The sequence below is a fragment of the Podarcis pityusensis genome (assembly GCF_964106645.2).
Source record: "Podarcis pityusensis genome assembly, chromosome: 9".
Taxonomy (NCBI): domain Eukaryota; kingdom Metazoa; phylum Chordata; class Lepidosauria; order Squamata; family Lacertidae; genus Podarcis; species Podarcis pityusensis.
This window is the reverse complement of record NC_138034.1, coordinates 15,741,295-15,756,017: the sequence shown is the minus strand read 5'-3', so window position 1 is coordinate 15,756,017 and position 14,723 is coordinate 15,741,295. Positions and strand designations below refer to the sequence as shown.

At 46.1% G+C, this 14,723-nt stretch overlaps 1 protein-coding gene across 1 annotated transcript in view; it reads right to left on the bottom strand.

Moving 5' to 3' along the window:
• NWD2 (NACHT and WD repeat domain containing 2) overlaps positions 1–13,651 on the bottom strand; it is a 66,906-nt gene extending 53,255 nt beyond the window's left edge. Inside the window, exon 1 of the mRNA XM_081019777.1 lies at positions 13,351–13,651. Within this exon, the coding sequence (XP_080875903.1) occupies positions 13,351–13,501 (151 nt within the window). The 5' untranslated portion in view covers positions 13,502–13,651. The remainder of the gene's footprint in view (positions 1–13,350) is intronic.
• Between the last annotated feature and the right edge of the window lie 1,072 nt (positions 13,652–14,723).

Sequence of the window (14,723 nt, the reverse complement as noted above, 5' to 3'; positions counted from 1 at the left end):
GGTGTGGGTAGCCAATGGGTCTCAAAGTTAGAGAATTCCCCTGCCTACAAAGACAGGCTCTTGTGGATTGACCAGATAAGACTAATAGGGGGCCCAATGGTCAAGAAGGGGGTTTCTGCATGTGCTGTACAGGGAAGTGAGGGGCAGATAGGGCTCATCAACCTGGGAAGGTAGTCCATCTAGGAGAAGGAATACTCTGATCCTAAACCTCTGTTGCTATGCAGGATATATTGGGAAGAAAAGGCAAAGGAGTAAAACCCTACACAAAACTGGAGTGCCGTCCCTGAGATGGTTGGATGGCACCTTGTACACATCCTTCTGACGACTACTGCAGCCAAGTTGGTGCCAAACATATTGCTCTGCTTTCCTTTGGACCACATCAGCCCAGGACCTCCATACACACTGCCCAGGCTTGTACCATGGGGAGGTAACTTCAGTACTGCTAGCACAGCAGTTTGGCTTCACCCCCAGAGGTGCACTCTACTGTCTTTTGAGGCAGATGGATGCCAACACCACCACCACCACCACCACCACCACCACCATCATCAGACAGATTGGGATCTGAAGAATTGTGTAAAAGGTTCCAAATGCCCATGGCTTATGTTCCCTCCGTGTCAAGCGCATGAAGGGGCTGTACATATACAAAGAGGCAGTGGGACCATGCGCCACTGGCTCAGCCCTGGCACTGTATGCCTTCCACACACCTGCTGTCCATTCTTTACCATGGGTGTCTGCATTAGTGAAGCCTATGTGCAAAGTCCTCAGTGCAAGTTGGCTTCAGCGTAGGCTGGAACCCTATTGCACAGAACCAGCTTGAATCCTATTTATTTCTGCAAGCTTTTATGTGATGTATATGATGTATTTTTAGGGAACTGACAATAGTATCTGTTGGCTTTAGTATGAATTTTTCAGGTGTGGTTATCTGCTGTTCTAGTGTATCATTGTATTATTTATGGTATGCTATGGTTTTATATGTTTATAACCCACCAACAACGATGAGTGAGATATCCCACCCTCAATAACTCAAAGAAGCATTACTAGAACAATTTTATACGACTTTGTCTCCATGTACTACTTATTAATTTGTGTTCTAAGAAAGCCAGCACAGCCAAGCAGATAGTAAAGATATCCACGTTGCATCTAACCATAAAATATTTGTTAACAGCTTAGCATATGGCTGTTGGGGCTTTAATAAGGAAATAAATAAAAGTTGCTTTGCTGAAGCAGCCACTACAAAAGGAATAGAATTCTTCTCTCTGCAATGTCAGTTGCCTTATTTGTGAGGCTTATTTACGTTCTGTTGCTTTTACATGCAGCTGTGCATGCAGTTATGATGAACGAAACCCACTGTGCCACTACACATGGATGTTTAAGGATGAACAGGTCCAGGAAATCCTCATTAATTGGGCCAAAAGTGGGCCAACTATTCGGCAGAAAGGGCACTCTGTTGTAGACTATGGGGAAACTGGCTGTTTGTTATGATCTGCCAGAAGAGGATGTGCCCCTTTTGCTCCCTATACATTATGTCATCCCATTAAAAGCTGGGGCTTTTGTGTTGAGGGGATTACTGAGGGGCACAAAATCATTACCTCTCTGTGTAAAGAAAGATTGGCAGTGCTTTCTCTGTCGCTTCAGATCGATACAGATAGAGGCAGGTGCTGTTTGTGTTTATACTTCAAAAGTACCTGGAGACTGTGCTTGTATTTCTCAAAAACCCCAGGGAGAGAGCTAAAAGAATCTGGAAACAAAGCAACTGTCAGTTTTGTATCTTCCATCATGTGGGAGTGTAGAAATCTGCACTTGGGAATTAAGAAAAAGATATGAAATAGGTGGATCTAAGGAACGCTGTAGTCAAAACCACAGCAGCCTTCTGCCTCTCGCCATAAGGAGGTAAACACAGTTAAAGATGTGAATAATATATTCCCCCTTCCCAAAGGCTCACATCATGTTAATCTAAAGTACGATTGCCTCTTTTCTTCTTCCAACAGAAATTCTGAATCTTTAGCATATAACTGACAGGCAGAAATGCAATAAGTGCTGTGTTTCCTGACACAGAGATGGGAGATGACACACTTGTTGAATTTCTGTCAGTCATGCAAATATTAAAGTCACAGAGATTTTCTCAAAGACAAATTGATGGCAACCTTAAGTAAGGAAGACTTACAAGTGCCAGAAAGAGTCAAACAGTATGAGCAGGTTGTTTTTAAAAAGAGACACTTTCTACAAGTTGAAATTTTAAAACCTGCTTTTCTTTAAAAAGCATATAAATATAAGATTACTTTTTTTTAATGGCTTTTTAAAAATTCGCCCTGCTAGGTTAGAGGTTAAGTGATACGCAGCACTTTGCCCAATGAACCCTTTCCCCATTACGCCATGTTCCTTCTTGATTCTGAATGTACACACCCCTCTAAATGCAAGGGTTCTTTAGCATTGCTGAAACATTGATCTGCCACAACGAGCTGGAAAGGCAATTATAACTGTGGTTCCAAATGGCACTTTTATCGTCATTAATATCCACAAAATGTGTGCAGTGGGAGAGGCAAAAAGTGTGTGGCATTGCTGACCTCGGATTTCAGCAAGTTCTGAAGAATGCTTATTAAGAAGTCCCGTTCAGTGCAAGAAGACATATTTCTTAGGACTGCAGCCTCTCCTATGGTGCGGGATTTTTTAAAAAAATTACAGTGCCTGTGCTGTGCCTAAGCATTAATAGAAGTGAAGAAAACAAGTGTCCCAGGGCTGAAATGGGCTTCTCACTGCCTCAGGGACCAGAATCTGTAGGGTGGTCAGCTGCAGAAGAAGACCTGGCTCCTGCAACTCTAATAGTTGTGAGGAAGGAATTTCAGGAGGTGTAGCAGAAATGTGTGTGTGCACGCATGCATGAGAAGAAAATTCAGACAGAAGGAAGAGAAAGGAGGATATATATTGTAATTTTTAAAAGTGTATTCAATGTGTCAGGTCTGGAATGGTCTTTATGATATATATTCACTGAAGAAAGAACTTTTTTTTGTTTTGTTTAAAGGCCAAAAAGGAATTTGCATATGTAATGCTTGTTTCTGATTACTCAGAGACAATGTTGTGTTCTGTTCCATTAGGCAATGAAACATACTCTTGTGCTCTCAAAATATTGATTGAAACATTTCCCTCCTAGCTGCATAACCTAAACTATGCCATTTATTATTACGACTTGAATCTTTTGTGACGCTCCCTAATAAATATTTCACCACAATTTGCATGCGAAAAGATGATGACCAAATGCTAATTGAGCCGAAGCGTGAAAGCAATGTCTAACTTAAGACATGATTAACAACGCACAAGCTTGATCTTCAAGTTGTTATTTATCGCTTTTCTAGCACTTCTTCAGTATGCAAAGCTCCAGTTCAGATCTCATTTACATTAAGCAATTTAAATACACAACACTAAACATGCACTGTTGGATCAAAGCAAAGCAGTCACGTCTGCTAAGCTCATTCATAAAAACATTCAAAACACAGTATCCCTAAACTCCATTAGAATACCGTTCTCCAATTTTATGCAAATTACAGAGCACGGTAGGTGGTGTAGCAGCTACATTCTCACACAATACTAAACCATGCTTAGGAGCTACATATGTGGATGAGCCTGAACAAAGTTTCTGGCTCACATGTTGTTGTTTAGTCATTTATTCGTGTCCGACTGTTTGTGACCCCATGGACCAGAGCACGCCAGGCACTCCTGTCTTCCACTGCCTCCCTCAGTTTGGTCAAACTCATGCTGGTAGCCTTGAGAACACTGTCCAACCATCTCGTCCTCTGTCGTCCCCTTCTCCTTGTGCCCTCCATCTTTCCCAACATCAGCGTCTTTTCCAGGGAGTCTTCTCTTCTCATGAGGTGGCCAAAGTATTGGAACCTCAGCTTTAGGATCTGGCCTTCCAGTGAGCACTCAGGGCTGATTTCCTTAAGAATGGATCGGTTTGATCTTCTTGCAGTCCATGGGACTCTCAAGAATCTCCTCCAGCACCAGAATTCAAAAGCATCAATTCTTCGGCGATCAGCCTTCTTTATGGTCCAGCTCTCCTTCCCTGGCTCACATGCGACACCCCTATTGCTACACTTCCACAGAGTTTTGTTTCACTTTTAAAAAGTCATAGCTTAGCATTAAACTAGGGTTCCTGACTTAAAACAAACTCTTTAATCAAGTTTAAACTTTTAACAGCACAGAGATTCATGACCCACGGTAAAACTTGGTTTGTTATGAACCCTAACAGAACTTGTTTAACCAGGATCCCTGGTTCAAACATATCACCAAGTCAGGAACTTCAAAAGAAAAACTCAGCTGCACAGGAAGAAGCGATGAAGGGAAGAGGAGAAGGAGTGTGCAAGCTCGACACTTTGCTTGGGATCATTCAGGCACTGCTAAACCATGGTTTAGTGCTCTGTACTCACTATATTAAGGGATGCGGGTGGGATGCCGATCAGAAGGTCGGTGGTTCGAATCTCCGCGACGAGATGAGCTCCCGTTGCTCGGTCCCTGCTCTTGCCAACCTAGCAGTTCGAAAGCACGTCAAAGTGCAACTAGATAAATAGGTACTGCTCCTGCGGGAAGGTAAACGGTGTTTCCGTGCGCTGCTCTGGTTCGCCAGAAGTGGCTTAATCATGCTGGCCACATGACCCGGAAGCTGTACGCCGGCTCCCTCGACCAATAAAGCGAGATGAGCGCCGCAACCCCAGAGTCAGCCACGACTGGACCTAATGGTCAGGGGTCCCTTTACCTTTACTCACTATATTGTCTGCAGGAAACGATGGTTGTTAGCATTTAGAGGGTAGTGGTTTGCCTGATGGGTTGAAACTACAACTACTTCCTGGCAACGTTGTCACGGCTGCTTACTGGGAGACAGAAGGACAAAGTGGTTGTGCTCATGTAAGCACGCTGGGAGAGCCCCAGCGTACTTGCACAACCTCGGCTTCACTGCCATCTTGCTTCTGACAGCTGTACTAATGCCAGGAAGCTAGCGTTGGAGCTCTACACCACCAGGCAAGATGCTTCCTCTGTATAACTATGCAGCCAATGCTTAAAAGCCTACATCACGCTACACGGCTTCCGATTGGCTGTAGGAGCGTCCTGCGGCCAATCGGAAGCTGCGCCAGATGTTCAGCGTCCAAAAATCATTCAAAAACTGGAACGCTCACGTCTGGTTTCGATCATTCGGGAGCCAAGGCACTTGAGACCCAAGATACGGCTGTAAATGATGTCAATTTTTATCAGTTTCCGCCACAAGGCAGTTATGCTAGACTACTAAAGTTTAAGGTGCTTTTGCAATTCCAGTACTCTCTCACAGGTTGAGAAGGGGTCTTGACAAACAGGCTGTGCGGTTATTATTAAAAATTGTTTTAACAATGTCTCTTAGGGGTGAACGAGACGGAGAATTACTATATTAATTTGGTGTGTGCGTGGTGTATATGTGCCAAACACGAAAACTTTACTGAGCTTGCAGGAAACTGTGCTGTTTTAACGCACTCTGTGTGGGGCTGCCCTTGAAGATGGTTCAGAAGCTGCAACTGGTGCAGAACACAGAGGATAGGATGCTGACCTCCGTTCTTAAAAAAAGCTGCACTGGTACTTCTGAGCCCAATTCAAGATGCTTATGTTGACACAGGTAAAGGTAAAGGGACCTCTGACCATTAGGTCCAGTTGTGACCAACTCTGGGGTTGCGGCGCTCATCTCGCTTTATTGGCTGAGGGAGCCGGCGTACAGCTTCCGGGTCATGTGGCCAGCATGACTAAGCCGCTTCTGGAGAACCAGAGCAGTGCACGAAAACGCCGTTTACCTTCCCACTGGAGTGGTACCTATTTATCTACTTGCACTTTGACGTGCTTTTGAACTGTTAGGTTGGCAGGAGCAGGGACCGAGCAATGGGAGCTCACCCTGTTGTGGGGATTTGAACCACCAACCTTCCGATCGGCAAGCCCTAGGCTCTGCGGTTTAACCCACAGCGCCATCCGCGTCCCTCCTATGTTGACATACAAAGCCCTAAATGTCTTGGGCTCTGAATATCTGAAGGCGTGCCTCTTCCTATATACACCTGCACAGGTGCTGAGGTCTTCCTATATACACCTGCAACAAGTGCCTTGCTGGCACTTTCGCTGCTCTGTGAAGCTTGTGGTACAATGGTATGTAAGAGGGCAGCTTTGGCGGTAGGATTCTGCCATGCTTCCTCTTCCACAGTGCTGTGCTGTTATCTCTGGTCAGCTGAGCAAGCAGGTGGGAGAACAGAGTTCCTGTTGCAGTTCCCCCCTGCAGCTAATTTTATCAGTGATAACAGCTCAGCAATGGGGAGAAGGGGTGCAAGGAGACAGGGTGGGATGGGCCTGGGGACAGCAGTCATTTCTGCATCCTTGCCCTAAAAAGGCAGTTGATTTTTAGATTAAAATGTGTATATCAGAGTTTTGCAGTGATTTCGTCTTTTATAAACCAATTGTAAACTTCCACAGAGTTGGTGTATGTAAAAGAGTGCATGTAACAGAAAAATAGCTTGAAAAAAACCCACATTGAGCTGCCAAGTAATTCAAGTAGCTCATTGTTGATTTGGCAGACGGTCTTCAAAACATGGTTGAGCTGCTGATTATTCTCAACAGAACACACATAAAAATAATAAAAGGCAGAGGCTTTTTAAAGCATTTGTTCCAATCTAACAAAAGTTAGAAATAGCTATGGCTGTACTCCTTTGGACACTTACTTTGTAGTGAGACTCAGTGAACACAGTGAAGACTTGCTTCCAAGTAAATCTACATAGAATTGGGCTGCAGTCCTCACTGCCCTATAAAGGACTGCAGCCTTACAGTCAATAAATCTTAGGATCTTTGCCAACAATGACAGATTGCTTTATTATTTTAAGTACCTGCAGTTATTGCTTTCATTATTGAGATTTTTTGGGGGATACAAGTTACTTGCGACCTCCAGCCTAATTCTATGCGTGTCTGCTTGGTACTAAATACTTATTCTGTCTAATTCCCAAATCCATATGAACAAGCTTGCAGCCTAACTCAAGTCTCGTCGATTTCAGCTGAGACTGACTTTGGCTGGATTGAAACTAACTGCCTGCTTTTAAAACTAATTCATTGCTGATTATTCTGAAGTAGCTTGCAAATGAAAATGGCAACAGGCAGCTTGTCTAATGCACGCTAAACTAGTGAATACATAATTGTGCTGACATATACACAGCATCCAAATACATCAAGTCTATAAGTATGCAGTAGTTTTTCTTGCAGACCTACCATATGAATATGGTTTAATTGGTATATGCCCTATCCAAATTGCACATGAACACCTCCCGAAATGTTTAGAAAGTTTTGTAATTAGCAATTCCAGAATTAGGATTCCCAAACACTGATGGCCGACAATGAAATTGTCTAAGTGAGTTGACAAGATAACTTGGTTATCTTTGTCCTTGACTTATGCATGTACAATGGAAATTCCTCCTAAGTTTGTGTATGCAGAATCACTGCATGATAGCCGTTAAATCTTAGGATCTTTGCTATCCATGCCTATTGCTTTATCACTTTAAGTGTTATATTCAGTTATTGTTTGCACTATTGATATATTTTTTGACTGATGAAATCAAAGATCCTGATGAAGGCCCATGCACTATGTGAAAAGCACAGGGCTTTCACTTTGAAAATGTGCCACAAGTCATAGGTTTGAATCCTGATTGCAGAGAGGGAACAGCTCTGACACATAACACGTTTTATTTCCAAATTCAATCCCTGTTACCTCTAGTTAGAGGACCACAACAAGCAGGACTGCCTGTGGCCTTGAGACAGCCACTGCCAACCAAAATAGTCAATGAGTAGCTGTATCAGTGGTTTGGCTCAGTGGCCTATTTTGACATAACACTAAATTATGAATGAGTGGGCATTAACCTTGGGCTCATACACTCCCCTTGGCTGTGAGGGTTTGGAAGCATCCATTTCCTGCCTTTCACTAACTATTGTTTATTGTGTCTAAAAATGGTGCCAACTATGGCTAGTTTAAACTAGTGGAGGGCAAAACATAGACAAGGTTCTAATGGTGGTTCTCTGGATGACTTGCAGTAGATCAGCATGGGTTTCTGACTTCCAATAATTTAACCATAGCAAGTAAAAATTTATCTCCCTGCCTTTAATGACCTCGGGCTAGTCACTTATTAGTCTCTGTGTTCCTCTCCTGTAAAACATGAATATAAATAATTTGCCTTTGACCAGGTCTTTGTGCAAATATTGTTGGCACAAAGTTTTGTATTCCAAACCCCTGATCTGTACGAAGATATAGATATGTACTCATATCTTCAGGTTATTCCAGTTTATGATTTATGTCAGACAGTTCCAGCCCATGAGCCAATATGTTGCCCCTGGCCCTGGTTTATAGGAAAAACACATTGTAGATCCCACAAGCCTGAAGTCTGAAAAGCACTGGTTTAAATTATAGTTCATTATCAAGCCAGGTTCATAAACCATAGTTTGAGATATGGTTTAAACTAGTCACAGTTTGTGTGATGTACCAGGAAACTGCAGTTAGTGAAAAACAGGAAGTGGATGCTTTGAATTTCTTCATTGCAGCCTTTTATGGTTGAGCATTATACCTGAAACAGGGATGTATATGGGAGACCCATAAATTCCTTACCTAGATATTACGTCTGTGTAAGAAATTCTGCCCCAAGTCCTGTGTGCAACAATTACATGTTTACATATTTGGCTGGTAGCTCATGTAGCAAAATATATGGATATGCAATTGCAGAAATAAAGGCCCACAATGAAAGTCTTATCCAGCTAGGAAAATGTATCACATTCTAATTTGACTAATAGTGCAAACTGGTATGTAATTTGCAAATTGTTGCCACTTGGGCAGGGTTCTTGACGAGTGGATTTATTTCCTCAGATTTGGACTACTTTGTGAATTGTTTTCATTGTGAGCTTGGGAGCTATTACAACCAAAAGGTCACCAATAAATAAAGCAATCAAAATAACAATATTTTTATATGCCTTCATCTACAACTGCTTTCTAGAGTGGCAACCTTTAATCAGCGTAACTGGTAATCAACTAAAACAGGGTTGCTGCTACCTTTTTAAAGGTTTGGGCTCACGTTGGCCAGTCATCCAAAAGCTATTTGCCAGCGTGGGCACAAGAGTGATCATGGCCAAAGTGGTTGTGTACACACAGAGATATACACCACAAATTCACAATATACACACACACCACACACAGATGAAGGAAAACTCTTTCACTCTCTCACACTCCTATCTTCAAACACACATCAACTCACTTGCACACACAACACTTCTCCCCACTGCAGTGAGGATTCAAAGTGTCCCTCCATCATCCTAGCAATTCAATGGGGCAATGCTTCCTTCATAATGTTGAGAGGAGAACTTTAAACTTCTTTTTCAGCCTGGTGCTGTGATGGTGATTCAAATCACCGGCAGCTGTCGGGCCACTTGTAGTGGTTTGGCAGGCTGGACTCAGCCTAATGGGCCACGGTTTGCCACCCTTCAGTGTTTCTCAACCTGTGGGTCCCCAGATGTTGTTGGACTACAACTCCCATCATGACCAGTGGTCAGGGATGATGGGAGTTGTAGTCCAACAACATCTTGGGAACCCACAGGTTGAGAACCACATTAACCAATTTAAGAGTCATCTTTTTTCCAAAATGCAGAACCACTTGTAACCTGAGCTGACCCGGCAGCACGGGACTCACATTTTGGAGCTATTTTTCCGTCTCTACCTTACGGATGAACAGATGCAAAGCAGGATGGGGCTCCTATGCCTTCAACAGCTTTATGGAAGAGCGATCTTGGGCAAGTGCAGTTTGCTGTGCCGGAATGAGCAGCGAGGGAGTGTCATGAAAGTGCTAACACAACTCAGCACTGGGGGCTGCTTCAGAGGAAGTAACTATTACAAGGAAGAACACCCACACACAAACACACACGTGGCTGCAGCTAAATGCACAGATGTTCTACATGCTAGAACTGAGGAGGCTTCATCAAGAGACACTGTAAGCATCTTCCTCTTATTCCCCACTACTCTTCCTGTAAGTAATGGGCTAGGCACCAGTGCTCCCTGGGACACCATGTACTGCAGCCACCAAGGTCCCAGTTTTTAGCTGTGCTTTTGTCTCAAACCAGGAGAATGAGCATGGCAATAAAAAGGCAGGCAAGTGAGGACGTCTCCTGCTAGCAAGGCCACCAGATTGATTAGGATATTTTCTTTAGTGTGCTTTAGCATCCAAGGCTGAAGTAAAATGGGGATGGGGAATAGCAGAGTGTCTATCCTCGAAGGAAACTGACAAAGAAGCGTTTAATGGAGTTTGTCTTCTACATAGGTTTGGAAAGGATTTCAAAACTGACCTAATCTGCCCGTTTAAATATGACACTCACGTGCCGGAGTGCTCCACAAACCTATACTAATGTGCATGTCCACACAGAATAAATACCACAAACTGCCAAATGAAGTCTATTGGATTCTAAGTTTAGAAGGTACTCACTGACATACATAACGAGGTGGAATTGTAAGGCAAGCTATTTCCCTTTAAATACTATACAAGTCCCAAGTGGCAACCTGCTCTGAATCTAATGATTGCCTCACTTACTGACTGACTTAATGGCACTTTAATTGCAATGGTACTTTTAGGTTAGCTAGACCCTTCAAATTTGGGCCATGCACAGTCCAAGGGATCCACCCCCCCCCCTTTACTAGAAGTTTAAAAGGGGAAAATGTGCAGATTAGAAATGGAGGGCAAGGAGTGAAATGATTAGGGTGATTCCAGGCCAGGCATTCAAGTACAAACACAACACTAGGATTACACAAAAAGTCTAAAGGCCCCTCCAGACTGCTTTTTTGGGCAGGTGTATTCTACAAGATGTCATTGGTGCAATAACAGCGCAATCCACACATCCATTCCACTTTATTAGTTGTTCTGTTGTCACATTATTGCCATCTGGAGGGGCAATCTTGCACTATAGCGCAATAAAAGCAGGAGGGGGGTGGAATAAACCGAAAGATTTGTGCTATAAAAAGTTACAGGATTTCAGCAGAAAGTTATAGGATGTGCAACGATAGCAAACAAAGTAAGTGGGATAGCTCAGTTGGAAGAGCATGAGACTCTTAATTTCAGGGTTGTGGGTTCGAGCCCCAGGCTGGGTAAAAGATTCCTACATTGCAGGGGGGTGGACTAGATGATGCTTGTGGTCCCTTCCAACACCCCCCCCCCACAACACCATGAAGGTACAATAAAAAGGACACCCGGAGGAGTCCTCAGAAGATGTTCACCTACCAACAAAAACCTCACATATATACTAGGTAAAAGATAAAAAGTTTACTACCCCCCTTATCTCTCACCCCCCCATCTCTCTTCTCCCCCAACCTTATACTGCATACAGCATCAAATATAACTGATCTGTAGAGAGAACTGTATGATCTGAAAATAGAGACAGTGCCTGTATTTTTATACAGTGGTTTTTTTCTGGGGGGGGGGGGATGCAGGGGTACGCATACCCCTAAACATTTTGTGAATCTTTGTACTTTTGTCAATTTACTAGATTTATTCCCCCCAATTTGAACTATAAAATGGTGATTTTCTTGAGCCAAAATGAAAGTACCACTAAACTTTTCTATATATATATATATAGAAAAAAAAGTACTGCTTTTATAACCCCAGAAAATCTTTAATAAAAACAATTTGAAAAGGAGATGTTCCCCTTTCCCTAGAAGGGGGAGGCTAGAGGCGTACCCCAAAATGGCGGAACCACTCATAGGCCACCCTGAAAGCTGAAACGTGGTAGTCCATGGACACACAAATAAATAATAAAACTAGTTGGAAGTTTATCTCCCCCCCCCCTCCAAAAAGCAAAAGTGGTCAGAGATTAGGGGAATTGTAGTCCAAAAACAGCTGGAGACCTAAATTTGGGAATCCCTGCTTTAGCTTCACACCATTGTTTTATCCCCTGCAGTCCACATGTTGGGCAATATCGATGAGGCCAGTGGCAGCCCTGTTTAGGGAAGTTTTTAATGTCTGATGTTTTATTGTATTTTTAATATTTTGTCGGAAGCCACCCAGAGTGGTTAGGGCAACCCAGCCAGATGGGTGGGGTACAAATAATATATTATTATTATTATTTATTATTATATCTCAGGACATGAAGCTGACCTCGTGACAGAGGCCAGCATTCCACCCAGCCCCCCCCCCCAAGCCGCACGCGGAACAAAATGTCGCCATGTGGGCTGTTAGAGGCACAGCGGCCTCTCAAGGCTCAGCTCTGGGGTGTCCAGAGCACGTGCCCAGCAACCCTGAGGGGCGACGCATGCGTCTGGGCTACATGAAGCCTCCCACCAAGCACAGAGCAGGACACGCTGAAGTAACTGTGGGGCAACTGTGCCCCTGAAGGACCACATGCGCAGCCTGGGAGTCATTTTGGAGTCACAGCTGTCCATGGAGGCACAGGTCAATTCTGCGTCCAGGGCAGCTGTCTACCAGCTCCATCTGGTACGCAGGCTGAGACCCTGCCTGCCTGCAGATTGTCTCGCCAGAGTGGTGCATGCTCTAGTGATCTCCTGCTTAGACTACTGCAATGTGCTCTACGTGGGGCTACCTTTGATGGTGATCCGGAAACTACAACTAATCCAAAATGTGTCAGCTAGACTGGGGACTGGAAGCAGCCTCTTAGACCATATAACACCGGTCCTGAAAGATCTACATTGGCTCTCAGTACGTTTCCAAGCACAATTCAAAGTGTTGGTGCCGACCTTCAAAGCCCTAAACGGCCTCGGGCCAGTATACCTGAAGGAGCGTCTCCACCCCCATCACTCAGCCCGGACACTGAGATCCAGCGCCAAGGGCCTTCTGGCGGTCCCCTCACTGCGAGAAGTGAGGTTACAGGGAACCAGGCACAGGGCCTTCTCGGTGGTGGCGCCCACCCTGTGGAACCCCTTCCCATCAGACATCAAGGAAGTAAACAACTACCTGACTTTTAGAAAACATCTGAAGGCAGCCCTTTTTACGGAAGTTTTTAATGTTTGATGTTTTATTGTGCTTTTAATTTTCCGTTGAGCATGGCCCAGAATGGCTGGGGAAACCCAGCCAGACGGGCGGTGTAGTAGTAAGTAATAATAATAATAATAATAATAATAATAATATTGATGATGATGATGATGGTGTCATAATCATCATCTCCAGGCTCGGCTCTGGGCATCCAGAGCGCGCCCAGCAGCTCCGCAAGGCGGCGCACGCGCCTGGGCCGTGTGAAGCCTTCCCCAAGCGCGGAGCGGCCGCTCAGGGGTAAAAAGGGTCGGTGGACGGAGCTGCGGCCAAGCCTTCCGAGCCCCTCGGGGAAGCGCAAGCTTACCTTCGGGATTGGCGCTGATGAAAACCCTGACGCTTCTCCCGCTGGGCGCCAAGTGCAAGGGCAGCGCCGAGAGGTTCCCGGAGAACGCCGCCCTGCGCAGCGCCGAGTCCCGCGGGCAGGGCAGCTTGCCGGCCGCGCCGCCCGGCCACATCGCCGTCGCCGTCTCTCTTCCTCCTCCTCCTCCTCCTCCGCCTCGCCGTCCTCCTTTCCCGGCCGTCCTTTCGCGGAAGGGCGAAGGAAGCGGCGGCCGCCGCTTCCCTCAAGGCGCTCGCCTCTTCTTCTTCCTCCGCAGCCCGCCCAGCTCACCACCGCCACCGCCGTCGGCGCTCTCCGGCCATGCGGGTCCTCGTCAACCCGCCGCCGCACCGCCGCCAGCTCCCCTCGGGGGCGAGCCGCGGCGGGGGCGAAGGGAGGTCACCGGGAAGCTTTCAGGCGGCGCCGCGGCGGCTTCGGGAGAAGCAAGAGCGCAGCGCTCTCGGCCGGAGAGGAAAAGTTTGCGCCCCGGGCCAAGCGCTGGGGCGCGTCGTCGAGGGGCGGAGGATAGTAGGAGCTGCCCGGCCGGCAGGGGCGCGCTGCAATGTCAGGGCCACCTCGGGGCCGGTTCCCTGCTCGACCCCGCCGCGCTCGCTGCTCTTCCAAGGCCGCTCAAGTCTTGCAACTCTTGCTCTAGTTCAATGCAAGCGGCGATTCGAGAGACGACGCCAGTCGGCCGCTTCCTTCCCGCGCGCAAAAACGCGCAAGCAAAAAAAGATCTGTTTGGATCAGGCGCTAGCCGCTGCTGCGGTTTCCTTCTCGGCGCCGAGCCTTTGGGAAGGCTGCGAAATGGTTTTGCTGAATTGCAGTGCCACTTCGAAATCGCCAACCAGGCAGGCGGGCAAGCAAGCCAGCCAGCCAGCAAGCTCGGGCTGAGCTTTCCTCTTGCAACTCTTCTCTGTCTCTCCTCCAAGTCGTCTTCTCGTCGAAGTTGCTCGTGCAATCTCTCTCCTGCAAACGAGATATTTTTATAGTCCTGCACGGCTCGGGCGCTCCAAATGGGGGGGGGGGAAGAAAAGAAAAGAAGAGGAGGAGGAAAGAGTTCAGAGAACCCCCTTGGATGTTTTGTTGCAAGGGCACGGCGAGCGCGCGGAAAGCAGCAAAGGTTAGGTATTCACCAAGCGAGAGAAAAGCCCGCTTTGAAGCGTAAAAGCAGCAGACGGGAAGGAAGCGGCGCGCACAATGGAAGCCGGGGAGCTGCTTTGCAGCGGTCAGTGTCCCGGTGTCCCGGCGAGCAGCTCCAATGAAATATGCAGAAAGGTTGATGATGTCTGGCCGGGCTCAGACAGCCGCCGCCGCCGCCGCCTTGCCAGCCTCCTATTGCCGAGACACAAGTCCAT